Below are 26,342 nucleotides of genomic sequence, written 5' to 3'. Positions count from 1 at the left end.
AGAGGTCCCTGCTGGAGCAGCCAGACGCCGGGCGTTTTAAGGGTAGTTAACAAGCGGTCTTGGCCAGTATAATCCAGCTGGGATCCCTGTGATCTTGGATACCAGTGAGGCATAAAGCCCGTGTAATTATCATGCTCTCCTTTCCCTTCGCTGCCTTTTTTGCCACCCAATCATTATCCAATTGAAACACGTTCTTTTGGATCATGGCCTCCATTATTTGCACTATGTATATACTTTAAAAGGGCCGGGGACCCTCGGGTACAGGAGGGACATGATGCCAGGGCTTTAGCAGAGCACCCTGAAGTCACAGCTCTGTTGTTTCCCTATAAGCGTACAATGGCATGCTGTTTGCAGGAGGGGCACCTGTAATCATGATGGGGTAGCATTCCATCAAGGGTCTCCCTCTTTGGAAGAGAGTCATTGAAACACACACACACACACACACACACTTTCTTTGAATCACTCTTGTTCATTGGATGAACAAGAATGATTTTTGATAGTAAATGAATGGTAGGTGGATGGTTTTCAAACAGCCTGGGCCATTCTCCCAGGTAACAGTGTCCCTTACCAACAGAAGACAATAGACAGCCTGTGTGACACAATCGACCCTTGACCACACTGGATCGGTTTCATGTGACTTCTGCCTCAAACTAAAGTAAAATCAGAAACTCTTACTGACTTGTCGCTGACCAGGATTAAGTGGAATTAAGCCTGGCAGTGAGAGACAACAGAACTGTCTTTGGCCCAAGTGAATACTTTAGTATTGACTATCCCTCAAAAGGTTTAGGGTTGTTCTTTAAGTTGTATGAGACATTTTTGTGTGGATAGAAATTACAATTTGAAGTGATTAGATGGTGATGGCAAAATATATATCCCTGATTGTTGAGAGATGGGGCAGATGAGATGTAATCAGGGGACCACACCTCTGGGGAGATCATCTTTCATTGGCCTATTTAAAAACGTTATTGTTCCCATAGTCCCAATACTGTGACATCTCAGTACAGTCATGTTTTCACTATTGCAAAATCCAGGCCTCTTGTTCTCTGGACCACACACAAGCTCAGGCCTATAGACAAGATGAACAATGACTCATATGACAATAATAACTCTTTCTTCTGTTGGATACACAGCCCGATGCTTGGGTGCCACTTCACTGGCAAAAGTGCTGTAATAAGGGGTTTCATGCAATGCAAACCTACCATATGTTCTCTCTTTAGTGCTTAAATTACTATTTTTACTGACGTATTGCATATTTTTGCTTATTCTGCTCTGCCAAAGCAGACATATCAGTACACAATTAACACTTCCACCACCAAAGCTATTGGCCCATAGAGACGACTCTGAGACAGTCAGTATCCACACGCACCACTCTGTTCTGAGAGAGTTCAGCAAGCCAGAACTCTGTCATCGGCGAAACGACTACTACAACTTTTCCCACAATGTAACCCATGGCAGTAAGCGTGCTAGAGGATAAATTGCCTGAAAAGTGGGTTAACCACCACATCCAAGGCAATATCTTCTGTTCTCATGCATTGCAAATTCTGAAGGCAATGAGAGGCCGGGTCAACCGTGTGGTGGCGATGGGTGATGTTCATTTTCTTCAGGGGCTATAACATAGGTCCATGGACTATAACAGGAGAAATGGCGCCATCTTGTGGTAGAGACCTGAATGAACAGAACATGCGTTGACTGTTCTATCTAGTCAATATATTGAATAGTTTTCAATGACGAATAACGGCAATAATATTACAACTAAAAGAATCCTCCTAGAGAATTATTTCCTGGATCAAAATATGTGTAAAAACGACACCGGTGCAACGTCCATGGGTTATTCACAGCCGGAAACGGGACTCCCGTCTGAAGTTTTTAACAGCGGAAGGCAAGGGGCCAGCCGGAGAGAGACCACAGTCGGTGTTGATGGCGCTTTACCACGACACGACCGGACCCGCGGTCTTTTCACGGAGAAGCTGTTGTCATGGTTTCTCGCGGGGGCTTCGGAGACGGATTCCTATTGGTTTTAAAACAGAACTTGTGGAACTGTTTAAACTGGCCTGGCCAATGGTAGGTGGGCAATTAATGTGAGCGTTACCACATTACTAGATATCTCGATATTCGTATGTATGTCGGTGTATTATCTAAGTCGAATGCAGATACAGATAAAAGCAACAACGTAGGCCTATTCGTAAATTGAAAGTCAACATTTACACCCGCGGACCCTGCTATAACGTATGCATTACAAGACTCGCTCACGCCAGCGAAAACCCAAAAGTTGGCAGCCCTGTAACATACAGCCGAGATATAGGGATTTAGAGATACATTTCTCTCTAAATGGCCCTACTAGTACGAACTATTCATAATTAAAAGATATTCATGTCTGTCTTGGTCCACCTGATGAAGTTACCTTCTGGCACATATGGTGCGTTCCAGGCAACTCGTAACTCGTGGTCAAAGTTCAGTTCAAAGTCAAAGTTCAGTTCATACAAAAAAAAAAAAAAAAATTCACGTTCATAGTTCACCAATTCAGTTTTGAACTAGTTCATGTTCAGTTCATAGCATAACAGCTTTTTTAGAAAAAAAAAAAAAAACTGTTGGTGAGTATTCTGTGCTTATCTTTTAAAATGAATCCTCTCCATTACCTGCTGCCCATCACTACAATCTCAAATTGTTGTGGATATTATTTGTACACTAAATTTTTCATTCATCACAACTAAGGCAGTAACTCTATTTAAAAACATGTAATCTGGACCTAAGCATAAATTCAGAATGTCACAAAATCTGAACTAGTTCAAGTTCAAGTTCTTTAGTTCAAAGTTCATACAAAAATTAACTTGTTCAATGAACTAGTTCAACTAGTTCATTGCACAACCCTGCATACATAAACAATGGCGGCTCTCTACTATCTACAGAGCTGCCAACTCACACGCTTTTGCCTGTTTACACATGCACACACGCCACACATCCAATTTCTCACGACAAAAAAAAAAAGCATTATAAGACTACAGAGTCTCACTCTGGCCAAAAACCAAAAGTTGGCAGCCCTGTATCTATAAAATCAAATAAATCGGTTGTTAGGAGATCCAAAATGTTTGGATAGGCGGTGAGTCGTGACTTTAACTGTACGTTCACACCAAAAGCGATGGGGCGACACGACTCCATACAAAGTCAACGTAGAGACGCGTATCAGACGACTTTTGTCACTAGAACAACCTGAGGCAAGATTTGACATGAACGCCCTGGCACGGGCTAGCGCGTCCACGAGGATTCGCAGCGTGACACGTCTCTCGAGTTCAAATATTTGAACTTTGCCGCGACATTCGCGTGATGACAGCCAATCAGCGTTCACTCCCTGAGTGACGTAACGTAACAGCCAATCAGTGTTCAACGGGCCAACCGTTCCCTGCAGTCCGGTAGTGATGGGAATTTCGGCTCTTTTCAGGGAGCCGTATCATTTGGATCGGCTCACCAACAAGAGCCAGCGCTTTTGGCTTCCAAACGGCTCTTCATATTACCACATATACCTTTTATAATTCAGCCAAATGTAGCCCTATCATAAGTCAAATCATTTTGACTTATGATTCGTATGTGTAGGCCTATATATCACTTAAACTATTCAATATGCCCTGTTAGTATTCAAAAGTAAAAATTACATTTTCTAATATCAATTAATTGCTGTAGCCTATTGTTTTCATTGCATATGAACGCAACGCCCACCCCCGCCCATTACTGCTTGCTTAATGGTATGATCCTTGTCTATCCACACTTTATTGGTTGCATGCATGCACGTCACTGCACACACGCATAGCATGCACGATGCACCCGTAGAGCGGAGATCTTCATATCATTCTGCCTAGGCAAACTTTATATAGGGTTAGGGTTAGGGCCGTTTTTTTTAAAATAAATAAATATATATATATATAAAGATATATAAAAAAAGGTATATAAGATATATAAAAAAAAAAAAACAGCTCGCAGCTGGGAGCAGACTCCCATCGTTCACTTAGAGAGCCGGCTCTTTGAACCGGCTCGTTCGCGACCGACCCATCACTACAGTCCAGAGTGAACCGCAGCATAGACCTCTGAAGAATAGGTCCTGCCTCCGAGGCTCCCGGTTCCCTCGGTCAAATGTCTATGGGAAATAACATGTTATTTTTTTTATTATCGTACATAACAAACTCTGTAGGTGGCGAAGATGTAAAAGCTGTGTCACGTTTTGAACTACACACTTTTTCCATCTAGTTTCGACTGAGTTTTGGGGTTTTCGGTGCCGTTAAAATAGTGTTTATAATCGTTTACTACTTTAACGGCACAGACAATCCAAAAAGCGACAAAACTCAGGCGACACCGCGACCAGGCGACCGATGTGGCATTTGGTGTGAACGCACCATAAGTCGTAACTTACAGGCTGAAAAGTGTCCCTGGAACGCAGCAAAAGGCCCGGGGCCTCTACGGATTCTCTTTTTTCCATAGGAAATTTCCTTTCCTAACGAGATGACCCGGAAGTACTCGGAGGAAAGGTGGTTCGAATTCTAAAATTAGGCGTTTCAGATCGCCTGCATTTGAGCGCATGCATGCACGAGACCCTAACCCTTTCTTCATAAAAAATTGACATGAGTGACGAAGTGAAAGTTCACAAAGTCGTCTAGGGCAATGTTTTGATATGTTGAGGGGAGTGTCTTCTGTCCGCATTTATTTGAGACCATATGCACAGAAAAGCAGACGGAGGGAGTTACCCTGGAGCTCCCGCAAGTTTTTAAAGCCATGTGACATGTCGCATAGGGAAGTTATCACCAGCATTTCTGACTTTTTTGTCCCAGAATGCATTATGTTATGCGAGGCAACGCAATGCAGGCTTGATCTAAAATACGCTAATTGCGTAGGAGCCTCGACCCGCCATCGCGCAATGACGTTGTTTAGGAAAAGTGGAGTCTAATTCATTTTAAACAGGGCAGTCTTTTCCTATGTTCGAAAGGAAGCACCTTTTCATCTCTCCTTGACCCGATGACTTTTTCCACAAAGGTTAAGGAAAGGAGGCATAAAGGTTAACTTAGGAGATTTGACTTTCTGAATAGGGCCTCGGTGACGGTACTCATTCAATCATGCTTAAAATCGTCTTATGATCCTTTAGTCAATAATATCAATAAATAGTGAAAGCTCATGAAGTAGATCAAGTTATATTGGCGTTATATTACAATATATGATGTTGTTGATTCCATAGTTTTTAGTTTCATTCTATCAAATCTAGTAGATTTGTTTACATTTTTGTACTATTAAGGTAGGCTTAATGTAATTGAACTGCCCAATTTGGAAATACTGTTGTAAATGTTTTTTTCATTGGGACTGGGTGTGATTCATGAAATGCTCCTCTTCTCTTTCACGTTTCTTCTCAGTGTATAGCTCAGATGCTCTCCTTCCTCGTGAGTTTCGTCAGTACAGTCTTCTGTGGGCACCTGGGGAAGACCGAGCTCGCTGGAGTGGTCCTGGCCATCGCCGTAAGTTGGCTACTGCTTTAACTTATCAACTACTGAACCACATATTCATTTGTGTAGAGCAGACAAGGAAATCCCTCCCTGTGACATTGGATGCTGCTGTGTTGTGTTCTGCAGGTGATAAACGTCACGGGTATATCGTTCGGGGCTGGCTTGTCGTCTGCATGTGATACCCTCATATCTCAGGTGAGGTTCTGGTCGGTTAGGGGTGGAAAGGGGTGGTCGGTTTCCAAATGGCACCACACAAACCATGTCTTAGCCACACCCCTTACATAACATTACACCACATTACACCAAATAATGTGTGTCTTACTACACCAAACATCAGTTTTTTGTATTTGGGTGTAGTATGCACATCTCATGACCCTTTCCTAGTTGGTGCCATCCATTAGCATCATGCCTTAACCCTATAGGCCTACCTGCTGCTAAAGTCTTTTTGATGACCTCTATTTTAAAATAATTTAGATGCAAATACTAACATGTTAGGTAACCTTTGGCTGGCATACACGTCAAGAATATATACAGTAAATAAATCCCTGTCACCCTCCATACCATACACTGTTTTGTCCACATTTGGGCTCCCTGAACAGTAACAGACTTAGTAGCCCAGGTTCTCTAAATGGTAAATGGACTGTATTATAAAGTGCTTTACTAACCAGTGGCCACGCAAAGCGCTTTACAACATTCACCCATTCATGCACCCATTCACACACCGACAGCGTGGTCAACCAAGGCGACAGCCAGCTCATCGGAGCAGTCAGGGTGAGGGCGTCTCGCTCAGGGGACACCTCGACTCTCAGCTAGGAGGAGGAGCCGGGGATCGAACCGGCAACCTTCCGGTTACCAGCCAGCCAGCCTAAATCCCCTACCATTGTCCTGCCAGACGTTTGGGAGCGGGAACGTGCTGCGGGTGGGGCTGGTGGTGCAGCGGGCCGTCCTCATCCTGCTGCTGGCCTGTCTCCCGTGCTGGGCGGTGCTGGTCAACACGGAGCTGATCCTGCTGGCCGTCCGACAGAGCCCCGAGGTGGCCCGGTACGAGTCTCCCTCCGCACCGACTGCACAGCACAGCCCGTGAGCGTCAGGGGCGGAGGTCGGTTGTACAACGTGTGTTTTATCTTCAGGTTGTCTCAGACCTACGTGAAGATCTTCATGCCGGCCCTGCCCGTGGGTATATGAACAAGAGAGTGAATGTGCAATTCCTTGTGTCCCAAAGTAAAAAATCATATATATATATGTATGTATGTATGTATGTATGTATGTATGTATGTATATATGTGTGTGTGTGTGTGTGTGTGTGTGTGTGTGTGTGTGTGTGTGTGTGTGTGTGTGTGTGTGTGTATATATATATATATATATATATATGTATGTATATGTATATGTATATATATGTATATATATATATATATATATATATATATATATGTTTCTATTTTTCTCTTATCTTTCTTTTACAGGCTTCCTTTATCTACTCATTGGAAATAAGGTATCTACAGAACCAGGTGTGTAACCATCACAAATGTGAATACACTTTCAAATAGACTGCAGAATATAAGGAAGGACTACTCTATCACAAATAAACAAAAAATGAGAACTTAAATACACACTCTAAAGGTGACCCGAATGAGCCAATTAGCAGACTGGATCACACCAAAACACTGGTGAAACAGAGCTGCCTAGTGGCCTAACATGAAAATGACACCCTATCATGTAAATGCTACTTTGGTGTCTCCTATTTAGAATCTTAAATCTTCGCTGTTATTATTTGATGATCGATCCAATCAGTTTTATTCTCTGTTCAGGGCGTCATATGGCCACAGGTGTTCACCGGAGTTGTGGTTAATATCATCAATGCCCTCCTCAACTACATCCTTCTCGACGCCCTCGATATGGGAGTGGCGTGAGTAAAGCTGCTGCATTTTTACATCCAACCTAAAGTGATTATTTATAACTATTGATGACAATAACGAATGGCAGATCACTCACTCATCACCCTTTACAGAGGTTCAGCTATAGCCAATGCAGTCTCCCAGTTTGCCATGGCTGGGATTCTGTTCCTCTACATATGGGGGAGAGGTCTGCACAAGGCCACCTGGGCAGGTGAGTGTGCTTACATGCTGAGAACTTTTCTATCCTCTCTAATCAATGTTATAGGGGTGAAGCCTCACACCTACCCCATATTTATTTCATTATATTTTAATATAGAAGTGGACGAAATCCAGATGCTGTGTTCAGCTACACCACAAAAAAATGAAGTTATTAATTGGGGCTGCATGTGGCTCAGGAGGTAGAGAGGGTTTGCTGGTAAGCAAACGGCTCCACCTGAGTGTCGAGGTGTCCCTGAGCAAGACACCTCACCCTAACTGCTCCTGACGAGATGGCTGTCGCCCTGCATGTCTGATACCGCCGTCAGTGTGTCAATGTGTGCATGAATGGGTGAATGTTGGGCAATATTGTAAAGCGCTTTGAGTGGCCACTTGTTAGAAAAACACTATATTAATGTAGGCCATTTACCATTAATCCTGTGAGTGAAATTCATAAAGTGTGTCAACAACACGGACAGAGGTTGTTGACTGATGCACCGCTAGACAAGAGGTGATTGTGAGTTGATGCTGAGGTTCTCCTCCTCCCAGGCTGGTCCAGAGAGTGTCTGACTGAGTGGGGCGCCTACATGAGCCTGGCCGTCCCCAGCATGCTCATGCTGTGCGTGGAGTGGTGGACCTACGAGATCGGGAGCTTCCTGGCAGGTACAAGACCCGGGTCCTTGGAGGACAAGAGAGCCCCACTAAGTCAGGAACCCCCAGGAGAGAGACGGGCACAGTAGATGCCCGCGTGCGATTACTCATTAGCAACAGCAAGGGGATAGAATGGTTGCCAGCAATAATTGCGGGTCATAATCCAACTGTTCCACCCTCGCTGGGCCTACAACATTTGTCTCTAAGTAATAGAAAATATATAATATGTATCTCTTGAAATATGACCCGTCTTGGTGCTGTTGTGGATTGTTTGCATTGCAGAATCACAAAGTTATTTGCCCTAGTGGGGCTCTCTTAGAAAGCGAAACTATTCATGACGGCACTGTCACACCATTCCAGTGAACAATATGTGTTGTGGTTATTTGTTGAAACCGACGTGTGGTGTACGTTTCATTTCACAGGTTTAATCAGCGAGGTGGAACTGGGAGCTCAGTCGGTCGTGTACGAACTAGCAAATCTGGTTTTCATGGTAAACAACAGCGTCTTACCTCTGGAACATGTCACTCACAAGTTCCTTGTGTGAACCGCACATCCTCCGTGATGTCTCACCTGAGATGAGGCACGCCGGAGCAGAGTGAGTTCACAGTGTGTCGGGGGGAGGCTGACGCTGTCCACCGTGCCTCTCAGTTCCCCCTAGGGGTCAGTGTCGCCGGCAGTGTGAGGGTAGGAAACGCCCTGGGTGCTGGGGACACAGAGCAGGCCAAGCTGTCTGCTAAGCTGACCATCCTCTGCTCAGGTCAGATTCAGCAAATCCATCCTGCTAGCAATACACTCCTGTGTGTGTCGGTTCATAGTAGTGTGTTGTAAACGAGAAGTAATGTGTTATTAACTCCACCCGAATGTGCAGTATTCGTTTCGTCGTGCTTGTCGGTCGTCATAGTGATCCTGAAGGACCACATATCCTACATGTTTACGTACGATGAGTAAGTAACTGATCCCGTTCCTAAGCATAAGCTTCAACACCGTTACACTGTTACACTGTTACACTACTACATTAACCTCTACAGTACAGTAACTGTTTTGGAGCTGAGCAGATTAAGATAACTCCATCTATCCCTCCTGTTGTTGTGAAAACAATCACAGACTTGAACTACAAAAATCCCCTCGTACATCACTTTTAATGTAAATTATATTATGGCTACATCTGTAATTCCAATAAGGAATTCTCTTCCAGGTCTTGTGACATATAGCCAGAACAAACTATGGTTAAAGGAACTGGGAAGCTGCAAATCTTACATTTACATTTAGGGTATTTAGCAGACGCTTTTATCCAAAGCGACTTACAATAAGTACATTTGTCAGAAGAAAGAGAAACAATATATCGCTGTCTGTCCAGTAAGGAAGTGCCAAGCACTAACAATCGCTAGGTCAACCCATTCCCCGTACACAACAAAGCTAGGATAAGATGCTACACGATGCTAAGTGCTACTATTTTCCAGTACCAGGACGTACACCATGGTACAACAACATGTGGTGGAACACAAGTGCTCCACCACAGTGCTGACTCCACTGTGCCTCCCCTAACAGAGAGATCCGACAGAGGGCTGCCGACGTGGTGGCCCTGTACGCTCCGTTCCTCATCGTGGATGCGGTGGCGGTGAGTGAGGGTGGCCCTGCATGCAGAGTGCTGCATTAAGGGAGAGTTATACGTCTGCACCCCGGGCAGGTCCTTCTGCATCGGCGGCTTCAGAGAGTGTTCTGCCGAAAAGTTCACCAGAAGTCCCTAATTCACTGACTACTCATTTTTTCTACTTTTTCTACTCATGAACCCCCTCTAAGATATTATTTTTCATCTGAGGACCCCCTTCACCGGCACAAAATGGAAGCTTTTAGAATTGAAACTTGCTCAGGTTGAAAAAAATGTATAGTTAGATATTTAAATTTTTAAAATATTTTTTCTGAGTACCCCCTGTACTACTTCAAAGTACCCATAAGGTACTGTTTCAGAACCACTGATCTAGAGGTCTTTATAAGGTAAAGATGATGTGCTGTACGAAGGATCATGCTTAGCCACGACACCCCGACGTGTGGTTCCCTGTTTAGAGAGGTGCAGGAGGCCCTGGGGCCCGGGGGCCACATGGAGACCTGGATGTATGTGGATGTGGAAGCACAACTCCTATCTACATTTACATTACATATACATTTAGGGCATTTAGCAGACGCTTTTATCCGAAGCGACTTACAATAAGTACATTTGCCAGAGAAAGGATGTTCATAGAACCAAGTGCCGAGCACTAACAATTGTTATGTTAACCCATTCCCCGTACACAATAAAGACAGCTAGGATAAGATGCTACACAATGCTAAGTACTATTTTTAAGTGCAAGGGCGTACAACATACAATAAGTGTGTGCATTAAGTGCCAGGTGGTACAACATACAATAGTGCGTACATTAAGTGCGTACATTAAGTGCCTGGTCGTACAACATACAATAAGTGCGTACATTGTGCCAGGTGGTACAACATACAATAAGTGTGTGCGTTAAGTGCCAGGTGGTACAACATACAATAAGTGTGTGCGTTAAGTGCCAGGACGTACAACATGGGTGAGATGTTAAGCTGAACCTAGGAGGAGGTACTGAGGAGGTGTTTGTGTTTGTTTGGACCAGCTGGCAGCTGGCAGCATCGCCAGAGGAGCAGGGAGGCAGCGCGTCGGAGCGCTGTGCGCCGTCCTGGGGTACTACGGCGTCGGCTTCCCCATCGGCCTCTCTCTGATGTTCGCCGCCAAATACGGCATCAAGGGTGAGGAGGGGGACGTCTGTGACTGATGTTTGAAACGCGCGTGTCTCGTGTTAACTGTTCCCCCCCGCACCTTTTGAAAGATCAATGGGTTTCGCTCTTGGCGAGACATCAAACGCCCAGCTCTCTCTCCTCACCTGACCTTGTCCTGTAAATGAAACGTGGTCTCCCAGGTCTGTGGCTGGGCCTGCTGGTCTGTGTCATGCTGCAGTCCACCTTCCTCCTCGTTTACCTGGCCAAGATGGACTGGGAGAAGGTCACCGTGGAGGTGAGGATCAACCTTTCCACCCCTAAATTCCCCACTGTGCATATTCTACAAAATGTCCATTCATTGTAAATAACTCTGGTTCACCTCTGCTTTCTTCGTCCAGGCTCAGATCAGAGCTGGGGTTCCCACGAACGTTCTGGAAGCACGTGAGTGACACCTTTTCATCATTCTCTGGCGTGTAGGCTGTATGCACAAGTCCTCACAAGGGTCAGGGCTCCTTGGCTGTCTGACCACTTCATAGTTACTAGGGATATTTAAACCCCCTTTCTATTTTATTTTCACTTTTTTTATCCCACACCACCTACAGGTACAGGTCGTTTAGGAGCTGGTAAGGGTTAGACCAGGGGTTCCCAACTTTTTTTGCCGCGTGACCCCAATTCTAGCTTTGACAATGTTTGAGACCCCACCTTCAACTTTTGTGCATCTGCTTGTAGCAAACAGTACCCAATCAACATCTGCTGGTAATATCAATGGGCACCGCATCACTACTTCACTGATTAGCAGTCTGCTAGTGGCTATGAATCATTAGGCAGTCAGCTGGTATATACAGGACCTCTATGAGACCTTTAACAAATACGGTTGCCTAAAAAGGATCATCAAACATCTAAAGCTTATGTCACCAATCTCCTGAGACCCCATATGCATGTTGTTAGCCTCGTAGCATAATTGCCTAAGTCATATTTTGGCTGCTGATTCACTGGGCCTCATTGGCTATATCCTAAGCCAATCAGGGTGCTTTTGGCGCAATCACTATCTGCCTAAGTCATCTATTTGACTTCAGCATTTTTGACGCTAAATACAAGATCAACCTTAAAATATGACTTAGGTAACTATGCTATGAGGCTAAGGATATGCACGCTTAGTCTCCTTCCCTGGATATTCACCCCAGATGTTTGTGACGGTGTGAATATCCAAAGGAACCCGAGTCAGAGTCAGACCCATTGGGGTCGTCAAACCCAGGACCTTTCACCAGGAAATGGCTCATCCTCACCCCTGAACGGTCCTCCTCCCTCGTACCTTCAGGGGGCGAGGAGGACTCTCCATTCCTCCAGGGGAGCTCAGAGGAGGAGGAGGAGGAGGAGGAGGACCCGGCCGACGCCCCGCCCCTCCGCCCGGCGCCGCCCCGCCCCTCCCTCCCCCGCCTGCTCCTGCGCCGCGGCCTCACGCTGGGCGCCATGCTGGCCATCCTGGTCACGGGGATCCTCACCGACCTGCTGACCCCTCGGACAGTCACATGACCCACCTCACCGACCTGCTGACCCCTCGGACAGTCACATGACCCACCTCACCGACCTGCTGACCCCTCGGACAGTCACATGACCCACCTCACCGACCTGCTGACCCCTCGGACAGTCACATGACCCACCTCACCGACCTGCTGACCCCTCGGACAGTCACATGACCCACCTCACCGACCGGCTGACCCCTCGGACAGTCACATGACCCACCTCACCGACCGGCTGACCCCTCGGACAGTCACATGACCTACCTCACCGACCGGCTGACCCCTCGGACAGTCACATGACCCACCTCACCGACCTGCTGACCCCTCGGACAATCACATGACCTACCTCACCGACCTGCTGACCCCTCGGACAGTCACATGACCCACCTCACCGACCTGCTGACCCCCCCCCCCCCCCCCCCCCCCCTTGTGTGGTCACATGACCAACCTGCCGACCCCTTGCATGGTCACGTGACCGGCTGACCCCTCACCGACCTGTTGACCCCTCACGTGGTCACATGACCCATCTGCTGACCCCTCACCGATCTGCTGACCCCTTGCGTGGTCACATGACCGACCTGCTGACCCCTGATCCGCCTCACCCAAGCCAGCCTGTGATCTAGAGCAGTACGAGGGAGGACCACCAGGGGGCGCTGCTGTCACTCTCAAGTCACAGTCGTCACTCGGACGCCATTTATTATTGTTTTTAAATGTGTTGTTGTTTTTTGTTGCACGTTTTATACACATTAATGACATGTAAACAAATGCAAATCAGCTTCAAAACATGACGTTGATGACGTTTGTTTAGTTTATGGATGATTTGGGAATTCCGAGCTGGTTGTTTTTGGAACACGAGTGAAGATAAAGATAAAGATAAAGATAAAGATGGAGCTAGGGGCGTTCCTCTACCCGGCTGAGTCCCACAGCGTGGGCAGACCCGGGGCGGGGGTGCTGTCCGTGACGTTGGCCCATCCCAGGGTCCTGTTGCTCTCTGAGCGGGGGGCGGGGGCCTCGGGGAGGGGCAGCAGGCAGTGGACCACCACCCCCAGCACCAGCAGCAGAACCATGAGCAGCGCGGTGAGGCCCCTCCTCAGCACCAGCTGGGTGGTGGACAGCCGCTTCCTGGGTCCCTGGACGGCGTCCGGCCGCTGGGCAGGGGGCGCCCCGTCCTGCTGCTTCTGGTCCTCCGAGGGGGGGCCGCTCACCGGCTGTAGCAGGAGCACAGACCCAGCATCACGCCCATGTGTGTGTGTGTGTATCTGTGTATATACCTGTGTGTGCAGCGTTTCCCATGCATAGACCAATGTGTGGCGCAGCGCCACACATTCAACAACGAGCGCCACAAATTGATTCTTGATTTTTAAATGTATTTTTATTTTAACGCGATTTTTAAGTATAAATATCTCACACTCACGCAAATGTTACGTCAACAATCCCGTCCGCCCGCAATCCAACACAACAATCCCGTCCGCCCGCAACCCAACTCCCCCCCCCCCCTCCTCAACAACTCCGCCAGCCCGTAATCCCGTACCTCCCCCCCGTCAACAATCCCGTCCGCCCACAATCCAACTCCCCCCCCCGAACAATTCCACCAGCGGTTCTAATGTAAGCATGATAAGATTCTACAGAGTCTCACTCCGGCCAAAAACCAAACCAGTTTCCAACCCTGCAGGGGGGCACCACACATTGCTACCTGGTCTGTGGGAAACACTGGTGTGTATGTATGTATCTGTATGTATGTATGTATATGTGTGTATCTGATTGTATGTGTGTGTGTATGTATATATGTATCTCCTCCTGAGCACCTAATTAGCTCAGGTGGTAGAGTTGGTACACCAGCGCGTTGGCTGGTCTACTCCGCGTGGTTGACTCCGCCGTCGGTGTGTGAATGTGTGCATGAATGGGTGAATGTCAGTCAACACTGTAAAGTGCTTTGGATAAAAGCGCTATATAAATTAGGACTATATGTATCTGTATGTATGACAGCATGATAGTCCTTGTTTTCTATGGTTATTTTGCACTGAGTGGAAGCCTACCAAAGGAACGTTAAATATTGAAACAGACCCACAAAACAAGAGGCGGCCGTTTTCTGCCTAGTTGTTTAGCAGTCAATCTAAACTCTAAAGTGTCTGGTTGTGATGCTTTGTCGTGAGTGTGTGGATGAGGCCAGGGCACTCACGCTGCCGTTGCTGGTTGCACTCTGGGTGGAGGTCTCTGGGTTCAGCGGATCCACCTGCATGTTCTTCTTACCTCGCTTCACCGCCTTGGCACAGAGGATTAGAAGAAATACATATTTATACCCATCAAATCTGTATTCCTGGCCAATAACTAAACCAGAAAAGGCATTTTGGTCATTAGAGTGGCAGACACTTTGATCAAAAGCGAGTGAGGCTGACATCAATCGATCAAACAATCAATCAGAGTGACGTGGTTGTCACGCACAGGACAATGAAAGCTTTCGGTTTTGTGGACCATAATAATTCAGTGTGTATTTTCTTTCTTAAGACTTAATGTACCTCCTACCGTTTGTAACTATATTTCCCATGCACCATAGCATGGAAGAGGGGATGAAAGTGGTGGTTGTGAGTAATGCAATTATAATAAAAGATGGTTGTATCCATTCATCCGTCTTGTCATTGGATTCAGATCGATTAACTCCTACAGTAACTATAAAACCTTTAAGCGCTGCACAAGCAAATGTCATTATGACTGGAAGAGCTTCAATCAACAAATAAGAAAGCTCTTTCTATTCACTGCAGGAATATGGTTTCCAAGCAGTAACCATGCCGTGGAGATTCAAGGCCGAGCTGTGTACGTGTCTGTGCGCGTTCTGTGCCTCCGAGCGACATACCTCGGCTGTCATTTTCTCCCAGTTAAAGTTCAAAATCACAACCACATAGAAGATGGCCTGCACGCAGACCGCCGCCAGCAGGCCGACCCAGAACCCTGTGGACGGGAGAGCAGGGAACAGACAACTGAAGCTTTGGTTTCCTCTCGCTCCAGGAAACCACTTTTAACATGAAAACCTTAAAGGTTCTCGTCACATTTTGTCGTCCGTTTCTCATGTGAAAACTTTGAAAGCTGAAACTTCCAAATGTTTAAGGGGTGATGTAATGCCACCAGGTGCGATTGTGATTAACCGTTACAAGCCGTTTGAAAATCCGCCTTTTCCAGTGTTTTAGTGACCTCACAAATGGGAGCGTCCACCACGCTGGATAGATCAGTCCATCAAATGTTGCTTATCTATCCATCACACATCTGGGTGGACACGCCCACTTGTGGTCTCTACTAAAATACAGGAAAAGACAGATTTTCAAACGCCTTGTAACGGCTAATCACACTCACACCTGGTGTTTAAACGTTTAACGTCTTTTAACAGTTCAACAGTTAAATGTCTTTAAGTTACCTACGCCTCCCAGCTCAGTCACAAACATCAGGGTGGTGGCCAGAGGAAGGCCGATACCATAGTAACCAACCAGGTTGGCCACTGCAGCTATCTTCTGCCGGCCAGTTCCCAGCAGGATACCAGTGCTCACACACTGCAGCGCAGGGGGGGAGAGAACACCTGGGCATTGTGTGGTGCTCTTGTGTTGTTGTTGTTGTTGTTGTTGTTGTGTTGACAATGAACAACCGAACCATGAACATCAATAAAAAGCATGTGGTTGCTCACAGCGGATGGCGACTTTGAACTCACCACGAGACTGTCGAACAGAGGCAGGACGCAGTAGACGCTCATCAGGCGGGACACCAGCGCTACAATCTTCCTGCAAGACAAGCATCACTCGTGAAGGTGCACAACGAATTAGCAGCACAGCAGCGTTATCTGCTAGCATATCGGCATCATGGCAGCCTTATCTGCCCAACGGATAAGCGGCATTATGTTGAGCAGATTTGAATAAACAAAGCAGAGTAATGTTCACAGGTGCAGGGTTGCCAACTGAGAGACTTTGGCTGGAGTGAGACTCTGCAAAATGTCGGTGGGCGTGCGAAGAGTGCGCGCGGCGAACGTTTTTGATGACCATAACCCAATTTTTTTTACAAAACAGTCTGACCTACCTTGTTTACTTAGTATAAACAAATTGAAGGAAGGCTGATATAAAAGCCATTGGCTGTTGTTGACGTAGGACATTCAAAATGTGTTTAGATATTTTTTAATCATGCATTTAATCATGCATTGACATGGGAACACAGCTGTATACTGATACCTGCTGCCATAGATATGTATTTAACCAAGACCTCAGAATTTATTCCCAGTCTGACCCAGAAAGAAGGAGTTTAACAGAAGGTAACAGTGTGTCATGGCCTTTAATTAGTTTAGTAATTTGGTTATTGGTTGATCGCCTACACTACATTAAGACACCTTGTAATTTTGTTTTGAGGAGGGCTGTCAAACCATGGGAAAACCTTTAGGGTCTATATTGCGAGAATAGGTTACTTTTTGCCATCTTTCTCTCTTGTTCAAATGTTGGGAATCACATAAAAATGCAAATTTGATGTTCATTTTGATACCCTGGCTGTAATTTTAGATTAAGTATTGAGTAAGTAAATGAAACCAAATAGCGGAGTATCCACATTAATTGCGTTAAAAAAACAACAGTAATAAAACAAACGTAATGTTGTTATAGAATATAGAGTAGATGGATAGATAAATAGATAGATCTAATGAGCATGTTTCCTGTATATTCTGTGGTCTAGTAGTGAGTGATCAACAGCGAATGGATGGAAAAAAGTTTATTATTATTATTTTTTCAAAGATGGGCTATTTGACGTGATATCTCTTGCATGTGTGTGAGAGCGTGAGATTGATGCTGAAAGCGTGAGAGTCACGCCAGATGTGTGACAGTTGGCAACCCTGCGGGTGAGCACCTAGGCAGGTATTCAAATGCTTTTTATATTTAGATTCACATTATCTCCCATGACTATAGCTCTGATCTATTTGGCTGTTATGTTTGTATCTGTCCGTATTTAATTGCAGGTGGAGTCGTGCTCACGTTCAGTCTGCAGAACCAAACTCCACTGACTACTAACTACTACTACTAACTACTACTAACCCCTACTCACTGGTCTGATGTGAAGATGAGGCCGATGACGGACCTGGACGAGGCCAGGACCAGACACTCCAACACCGCCAGCCCCCCTTCAAGGTCACAGACAAGGAGAGACATTTACACAGAGAGGAATGAAACAAGGTGTGAGACAAGAGAGCCAGAGAGAGTGAGAGAGAGAGTGAGAGAGAGACAGACAGACAGACAGACAGACTTAAGAGGGCATGGCGGGGACTGACCAGTGAGAGAGAGAGAGAGAGAGAGAGAGAGAGAGAGGATGACTGACCAGCGAGTGAGAGAGCCACCTTGCTAGAGAGGATGGCTCCGGCCGTGTTGCCGGCCCCCAGAGCGTTGCCCACGCGGATGCAGGCGGCGGCCTGGATCCCCAGAGGGATCTGAGGATGTAGGGGACAGGAGGAGGGATCTGAGGTTAAGGACGTAGGGGACAGGAGGGATCTGAGGTTAAGGACGTAGGGGACAGGAGGGATCTGAGGACGTAGGGGACAGGAGGGATCTGAGGTTAAGGACGTAGGGGACAGGAGGGATCTGAGGACGTAGGGGACAGGAGGGATCTGAGGTTAAGGACATAGGGGACAGGAGGGATCTGAGGACGTAGGGGACAGGAGGGATCTGAGGATGTAGGGGACAGGAGGGATCTGAGGTTAAGGACGTAGGGGACAGGAGGAGGGATCTGAGGTTAAGGACGTAGGGGACAGGAGGGATCTGAGGACGTAGGGGACAGGAGGGATCTGAGGACGTAGGGGACAGGAGGGATCTGAGGACGTAGGGGACAGGAGGGATCTGAGGACGTAGGGGACAGGAGGAGGGATCTGAGGTTAAGGACGTAGGGGACAGGAGGAATCTGAGGATGTAGGGGACAGGAGGTATCTGAGGATGTAGGGGACAGGAGAGGTGCCGGTGGAGGTGAGTCTTCCTGCCTAACGATGCCTACTGGTAGATTGTGGCGATTTCGCACTTTTGCAGGGAGTTCTGCCCCCAAAACGAACCGTTTCTCCAGCGTTTCTTACCTGGTTGAGTCCGACCTGAAACCCCTGCTGCTCAACACACAAATCAACAACTACTGCTTTGTTGTTCTACATTTTAGTGACAAGGGCAGGATAGTCTAGGGTTGGATTTGCACTGGGGTGGTTAGTTGTAATACTAGTTGTAGTGTACTAGTATTTTATGGATACATTACCATGTAGTTGATGAAGGCCACCATCATGATAACGTGCTGGGCTGCCAGCTCGTTTTCCCCCAGTAACCCTGGTCAAAGCCAAAGGTCAAAGCCAAAGGTCAAAGCCAAAGGTCAATTATTAATAATAGCTGCTATGGCTAGCCTCAATAAGCTACATTTTTGTTATTAACTATTGCAATGAGCACTATTGTCTGAATAATTTGTGTTAAACATGTTTACCAGCGAGGAAGCCCCCAGACTCGTAGATCCACCACTCGAAGCACGTCATCAGGGTGCTGGGGATGGCCAGCCGCATGAAGGAGCCCCACTCCTGCAGCGACTCTGTGGACCAGCCTGCAGGGGGCGGTGGAGAGCTGCTTACCGCCACACACACAGCGGAGAATCATAAGAGCTTTCTAGGTCAGAGCGTCTAGGACGTCTTTATGTTTTTATTGCGTTTTTAGGTATTCACAGAGTATCTGTGATAGATACCTGTTATACCTGTTATTCTAGGGATTCTTATTATTATTATTCCAGATTGGTAACGGCCATATCTATATATTTAAGAATAAATCACTCTAAAATACTCTCAATGGAGCAACACAAACAGGGAAGACAGAAGTGGAGGGAGAGCAGCAATCATAAATACGATAAAAGATAATGAGGAAATAAAATAAGAAATTTAAAATGAAATAAAAGACAAGGAAAAGTAATAATAAACTAAACTAAATAAATAAACTAAATAATAAATAAAGTAAATAAACAGTAAATAAAGTAAATAAACAGACAGCATCAGGTAAAAGACTGCAGGGTCCCCTTTGGGTTTCCACTGAAGGGGAAAGCCGTGGATATCTTGGTGGGATTCAGAGTCTCTTACCTTTCCATGTGCTCACGTGTAATTGATTCCACCAAGTGTAAGCAAACATGAAGATACACTGGTAAAGCTGAGCGAGGCAATTGGCAGCAGCAGACCCACTGCAAACAGAGCAGCACAAACAAACAAAGATGAAGGCCCAGCCCCATTTCGCTCCCCTTAACAAGAACACTTGCTTTGAGTGCCCTTAGCTGCAAGTCAGCTCCTGAGCTGGCTTACGTTCAAGGGTTGATTTAAAGGGAAAATAGGCACTCCCCCTTGCTCCCCTAAGTATTGGGACACCCTACCCCTTCACGGGAATGCACAAAATCTAGGGTTAGGGCTCAGATCTAGGGGAAGGGGGAGAATTGGGACAGAGCCGTAGTATTGACTTCCAAGTCCACTCAAACACCACTTACCAGTGCAAGAGTAAATGTATGCCTTTCCCTGATTCTTTTGAGAACAAATTGTTTATATAGCGGAAACATTATAAACCGCAGAAAAAGTTTCGATTTTGTTTGTATAGTTACAGTTGTTATGTTATAGTTGCACTAGGTTTACTATGTGTAGGAATCAGAATTCCTTCTCAATACTGGCCTCTCTGGCCGGTAGGTGAACTGCAGCCTGCTGGGGCCGCAGTGCACTGGAGCGTTCAAAGCACTGGTGTGCGTGCTGAGACGATAACAATCCTACATTTACGTTAGTAATAACCATAAATAAACGTTGTACAAATTAAAAAGGGATGAAAGAACAGACTTTTACCCTGGCAAATCCGCCTGGTTTGGGGAAGACTGTTTTTTTAAGTAAATTACAAACGGTTTCGACATTTAAAGCTATGCATAAATAAAATCCTTGACGTATCCCTATAAATTACTGTGTGTGTTTACATACTTCCCTGATAGAAAGAAGCATGTGTGTGTGTGAGCAGCACTCTCCTACCTCAGCCCCAGAGCCAGCCAGTTCAACAGCACATAGTTGGTGATAACGTTAGCCACGTTGGCCAACACCGCCATGTACACCTGAGGCATGATGATACCCTGAATGTAGAAGACACACACACACACACACACACACACACACACACACACACACACACACACACACACACACACACACACACACACACACACACACACACACACACGCACCACAGTCACTTCCCCTGCAAACAACACCTCGGTGCATCACAGCAGTAAACCCAGTATGTTTCCTGTGGCTGTGAAGACTGAGAGGGCTGAACGTTGGATGAGTGCTCAAGTACTCCACCAGCACTCGGGTCTTGAGGGGGATTTAGTACCTGGCTCTGGAGGTAAGTCCCGTGTATGTGATGTAGAAAGACGGCCTGAAAGAAAGCAACGTTTGAATGCATGTTGAATGAGGACATGCAGGGGGGCTCCCCTTGTTATACGACACGGGGAGTCTAATCTGTTGTTCAATGGATTCATTTGAATTCACAGTGGAATCGTTTGGCTTAATGCGACAGTGTGTGTGCTGTGATGCGACAACGTACAGAAAGTGTGAGGGAGCTTTTGACTCACTGGCAATGCAGGCAGGAAGGCATACACATACACCTGGACTATTCTGAAATCACAAACGGGTTCAAAGGTCAGCTCACAGCACCGCTCCATCAAGAGAAAGTGATATAATATACATACCTGAAGGAAATAATATCTATTAGTATTTCTTTAATAAAGCTAGGCAAACTATCTGTTCAACAAAGTCTCTTCTCTTCAGTTCATCATAATGGGGCGTTCACATTTACTTCACACCACATGATGTAGTGAATTCATGCATTAAGGTCTGTCTGTCTGTCTGTCTATCTGTCTGTCTGTGTGTATATGTATGCGTGTATGTGTGTGTAACGAATTTCTCCAACGGGGGATTAATAAAGTTGTATCGCATTTTTTTTTCACGTGTGTGTGTGCATGCATGCGTGCGTGCGTGTGTGCGTGCGAGCGCCTGTGTGTGTGTGTGCGTGCGTGCGTGCGCGTCCCGTCTCAAGGCGCTCAGCCCCATCAGTATGCAGGCGTCGGCGCGTCCTTTAACTGTTCACACTAATTGGCCGACACACAAACACTCGCACACACAGGCGCCCAGAGGGGAGGAGAGGGGAGGGGGGGCGGGGCCCGGTGTATGCTGTTACCTGGCAACCTCGGGGCCCTGACCCAAAGCCAGCAGGACGGGCTCCGTGTTGACGAGCAGCCCCCAGCAGGGCAGGCAGAACAGCAGCAGGATCAGGATGCCCCGCTGCAGGACCACGCCCACGCGCGGAAGGTTCCGGCTCCCGAACGTCTGCGGCGCGGGGACGCCCAATCACCAGTCAGCACGAGGCGTTCAAGAGCAGCGGCGCGAGTGGGAGTGTTTTGAATGGGTGAAAATGATGGTTGTTTTTTTTTTCAAACCTGGGTCACCAGAGTGTCGCACGCCTGCCCCAGACCGTAGCCCGCCGCCGCCACGGAGCAGTTGATGGCCTGGAAGGAACAGGAAGTGAGAGTTATTTCGGGAGCCGGCGCGGTGCTGTGAGCCCTGTCGTCATATCTCACTGCTAACGGGAACACTTAAGGACGGTAAGGTAAAGGCGGCTCCTAAGCGGAAGGTTGCTGGTTCGATCCCCGGCTCCTCCTAGCGGAGTGTGGAGGTGTCCCTGAGCGAGACGCCCTCACCCTGACTGCTCCTGACCAGCTGGCTTGTAGTGGTGGATTTCCTGATTTGTTTGAATGAATCAGTTCACGTCGGTCAGTTCGCCAAGAAGAGTCGTTCGTTCGTTCGTTCGTTCGCATTTCCGGTAGCGGTGAATCATGGTTCTCAGTCACTGAGTCGGTCAGACTCGGCTCCTTCCTCGTTCTCGTTCAAGCGAATCGTGAAGGCACAGTTCTCAGCCGAGTCGGTCAGACTCAGCTCATCCCTCGTTCTCATTCTCAAACGAATCACAATCGTGCAATGGTGCAAACGGTCATCAATCAACACAACATTAACTAAGTTCCTTTTAGCTGAGGAGCGCTTCATGGTCGGAATCGGGATGTTGTTGCCCAGCTGACTCTCGTGTCTTCTCAGTCCTCACCGCTAAACACAGTCAGTGAACGAACGGCGACTCACGAGTCAGCGACTAGTGGGTGGAGCTGGGAGTCGAGTCTCGGCGAACGAACGAGTCAAACGAGAGCGGCGAATCAGGTCGGTTCGTTCATTTCAAAGAGTCGTTCGTCCGAACTGGTTCGACTCATTCGCGAACGAGCCACCACTACTGGCTTGTTCGCCCTGCATGGTCGACTCCGCCGTCGGTGTGTGAATGTGTGTATGAACCGTTGTAAGGCGCTTTGGATAAAAGCGTCTGCTAAATGCGCTGAATGTAAATGTAAAGTATTGCGTCTGCCCACGGTGAGGCCAGAGGTGGGCGGGCCGCCCTCACCGCACTGGCCAGCCCGTAGCCCGCCATCACTTGGGTCCCCAGACGGCCGCAGAACATGGTAACCACGAAGGGAAGCATGAAGTTGAGGAGTCGAGACAGCAGCTGGAAGGAGAGAAACAATCAAACAACAAACATTACACAACACAACACTGTCAACAGTATCCATGGACTTTGGACACTCACTTCAAAAGTCTACCTCTAGCCTTCCTGATCAATTATATTCAGGGCATTTAGCAGACGCTATTATCTAAAGAGACTTCAATGCATTTGTCAGAAGAAGGAGAAACAACAGTATATCGCCGTCGGTACAGTAAGGATGTTCATAGAAACAAGTGGCAAGCACTAAAAATTGTTAGGTCCAGGACGTACAACAAACAATAAGAGGTAAGAGGGGTGGTAGGGGAACGGGTGGTAAGGGGGTAGGCTATGTAGAGACATGGTGAACTCTGAACTTACTTTGCGACGACTTGTATTATGCATAGAGATATTTTCTGAATTAGTTTACATGAACACCATAAGAAAAGTATTACTAGATCCTAAGTTAACTCTTAATCAACTGTTTGTTAATTGTTAGTTAAGGCTATTTACTGCGTTAACCAATGATAATTAATGATTATTAACAGTGTTGTAATGTAACAAAGTACAAATACTTTGTTACTGTACTTAAGTACAATTTTCACATATCTGTACTTTACTTCGTTATTTATATTTCTGACAACTTTCACTTTTACTCCACTAGATTTCCTAAATAAAATGTGTACTTTTACTCCGATACATTTCTCCTAACCATCTTCGTTACTCGTTACTACAAATTAAAATCAGAAGAAGTTTGAGTTAGTGACGTAATGTCCGTTTGTTGTCATGTCAACCGCCAAGCGCGAAGAAGAAGAAGTCCTGCTTGTCCGGGCATGTCACATTAGTGATGCCATCATGGAAGCACCTGCTGCAGGCTCTGCTGCTAACGTTACCACTCCGGTAGCAGATGACGAGCATCTCGACTGCAGTGGCGAACTTGGTGAACTCCGTGGTGGTGACGAAGATAACGTTAAACACCCGTGGCCGTATTTGCAAGAAATATTTTAACCCATATATAACCCTCTAACTCACTTTTTTTTTTACATACCTTTACTTTTACTCTTACTTTTAATACTTAAATACATTTTATATCAGACAATTACTTTTGATACTTAAGTACACTAAATGTCAGGTACTTTAAAACTTTTACTCAAGTAATATTTTAAAAGGTGACTTTAACTTCTACCAAAGTCATTTTCTGGTAAGATACTTGTACTTTTACTCAAGTATCGCTTTCAAGCACTTTATACGAGACTGATTATTAATGTATCCTTATTGTAAAGCGTAACCAATTCATTTGTACATCTGAACAACTATGCAAACTCTGATGACCTTTCCAATGTGTACCTGCTCATTAACAACCTAACAATACTATCGAATACTTAACAATACTTTGATACTTCGCTCTGGACCAAAGCTTCTGTTGAACAGTCAACATGGGGTTAAGGAGTGGGTGTGTACTGCACAAAATGTACATACTTGATCTGTAAGATTAGTGGCTTAGTTAAGATTAGTAAGGGCTGCCACTCAAATAACAAATAGCAACATTAGTTAAGGCATAAGTTGAGCTCTTGTATTGCTCATATATTCATTGACTTTATGATAATAACAATAGCATAACCCGAAACCAACGTCACAATTAGTACTGATGCTTTCTGCTTCCAAGACATTTACTTTGGACAAAAGAGCGCACGCTGACAGAAAGGATCACAGCTGCATGAATGAGTCTGATTAGGACACAGTGTAGCTGTGCCGCTGCCTCAGGACGCCCAGCAGGGCGCCTTGAGACTCCACCTCCTCAGCCCAGCAGGCCTTCAAGATAAGGAGGAAGATTAGATGTACATCTTCAAGTCCGGTGCCCCAGCTGTTTGTAAAGCTGATTGTACAGCATGTACAGGGAATCAATTATTTTAATCATTTTTAATCAAAAAATGAAATGGTTACGCTTTACAATTGGTTAACACAGTAAAAAGCGTTACATTCTGCGTGCGTGCGTTTGTGCGTGCGCGCGTGTGTGTGTATGTGTGCACGTGTGTGTGTGTGTATGTGTGTGTGTGTGCACGTGTGTGTGTGTCCCATCCCCTCACGGCTCTCAGTCCCATCTGCATGTAGACCCAGACCAGCACGATGCTGCACACTCATTGGCCCCCACCTCCCAACGCAGACAGCGGGCCGGGGCGGGGGGGGCTCACCAGGGGACCGGTCAAGGTCAGCAGCTGGGAGATCTCCAGGCGCAGCGCCGGGGGGACCCTCGCTCGGAGCCGGCCGCAGTAGGACAGGCGGGGAGCCGGCTTCTCCTCCATGGCTCCAGCAGCAGTGACGTCTGGAGAGCCTGCAGCCTGCCGTCCCCCGCCCACAGCCTCACGCCACCCCCTGACCCCGTCAGGGAGTCGGCCACTCCTCAGTTACTGATTACTGCTCATCGGTCGCATGGTAAACAGAGTAGAATGTCTTCACCTAGAACGTCTGCACGTGGAGCGCTATGGATCTTCTAGAACAGAAAGTCTGTACCGTAGCGTGTGTGGATCTTCTGGAATATAAAGTCTATAGACATTGAACTTCTAGAATATAAAGTCTATACACTAGAGTTGTATTGAACTTCTAGAATATAAAGTCTATACACTAGAGTTGTATTGAACTTCTAGAATATAAAGTCTATACACTAGAGTTGTATTGAACTTCTAGAATATAAAGTCTATACACTAGAGTTGTATTGAACTTCTAGAATATAAAGTCTATACACTAGAGTTGTATTGAACTTCTAGAATATAAAGTCTATACACTAGAGTTGTATTGAACTTCTAGAATATAAAGTCTATACACTAGAGTTGTATTGAACTTCTAGAATATAAAGTCTATACACTAGAGTTTTACAAGGATTTTATAGAATGCACTATAACACTTGAGGCTAGATTAGTGATTAGATATTTATTTGTATTAATATATACAATTCATGCTTCTTGCAGAATCTTTTCATTTATTTTGTACATTTTGGACTACTGAGCCTTTACGGTTCAGTGTGTTGACAGACACGCTTTGCACATACATGAATGAGCATGTGAAGAATAAAGCTTTTAAATTGAAGAATATAATCAAAAATCATAGAGTTGAGTACTTGAGTGCTTAGAAACACACAAACAGTGGCATACCTTAGTCCCGTCTCTCTGTGGTCACATGTTCAGTATGACAAAAATAAAGTGGAGTAATTATCCATGAAAAGGTATTTGATTAGATTGGCATGACATTTGAAGGACCTGCTCCGTGGGCAGCCAACACAAATCCTACTCAACTGAATGATTAAACCCAGGCATTCAT

General features: G+C 46.2%; 2 protein-coding genes across 3 annotated transcripts; one reads left to right on the top strand and one right to left on the bottom strand.

Moving 5' to 3' along the window:
- Positions 1-1,919: 1,919 nt before the first annotated feature.
- On the top strand, positions 1,920-12,872 carry slc47a3 (solute carrier family 47 member 3). The gene is made up of 17 exons (XM_084466755.1): positions 1,920-2,061; positions 5,388-5,489; positions 5,604-5,672; positions 6,370-6,518; positions 6,608-6,650; positions 6,941-6,985; positions 7,286-7,383; positions 7,486-7,583; positions 8,117-8,230; positions 8,641-8,708; positions 8,867-8,975; positions 9,087-9,162; positions 9,767-9,836; positions 10,849-10,981; positions 11,152-11,246; positions 11,350-11,392; positions 12,270-12,872. Exons 1-17 carry the CDS (start codon positions 2,059-2,061, stop codon positions 12,482-12,484), a joined length of 1,530 nt encoding a protein of 509 aa, XP_084322881.1. The 5' UTR covers positions 1,920-2,058; the 3' UTR covers positions 12,485-12,872.
- A 256-nt stretch (positions 12,873-13,128) lies between these two features.
- On the bottom strand, positions 13,129-26,342 carry LOC311341945 (multidrug and toxin extrusion protein 1-like). 2 transcript variants are annotated; one of them, XM_084466754.1, is made up of 18 exons: positions 26,177-26,342; positions 25,220-25,442; positions 22,953-23,054; positions 21,949-22,017; positions 21,690-21,838; positions 21,085-21,127; positions 20,844-20,888; positions 20,486-20,583; positions 19,571-19,668; positions 18,934-19,047; positions 18,715-18,782; positions 17,803-17,911; positions 17,533-17,608; positions 16,166-16,235; positions 15,878-16,010; positions 15,323-15,417; positions 14,651-14,734; positions 13,129-13,679 (listed from the first exon to the last, which is right to left on the bottom strand). In XM_084466754.1, exons 2-18 carry the CDS (start codon positions 25,328-25,330, stop codon positions 13,377-13,379), a joined length of 1,767 nt encoding a protein of 588 aa, XP_084322880.1. In that variant the 5' UTR covers positions 25,331-25,442; positions 26,177-26,342; the 3' UTR covers positions 13,129-13,376. The 2 variants fall into 2 exon arrangements, with proteins under 2 accessions (XP_084322880.1, XP_084322879.1); XM_084466753.1 differs by having other exon boundaries at positions 25,220-25,400.

This window comes from Micromesistius poutassou (genome assembly GCF_964030765.1).
Source record: "Micromesistius poutassou genome assembly, chromosome: 4".
In the NCBI taxonomy this organism is placed as follows: Eukaryota; Metazoa; Chordata; class Actinopteri; order Gadiformes; family Gadidae; genus Micromesistius; species Micromesistius poutassou.
Note: the sequence above shows the minus strand (reverse complement) of the source record. Positions and strands in the feature narration are given on the sequence as shown.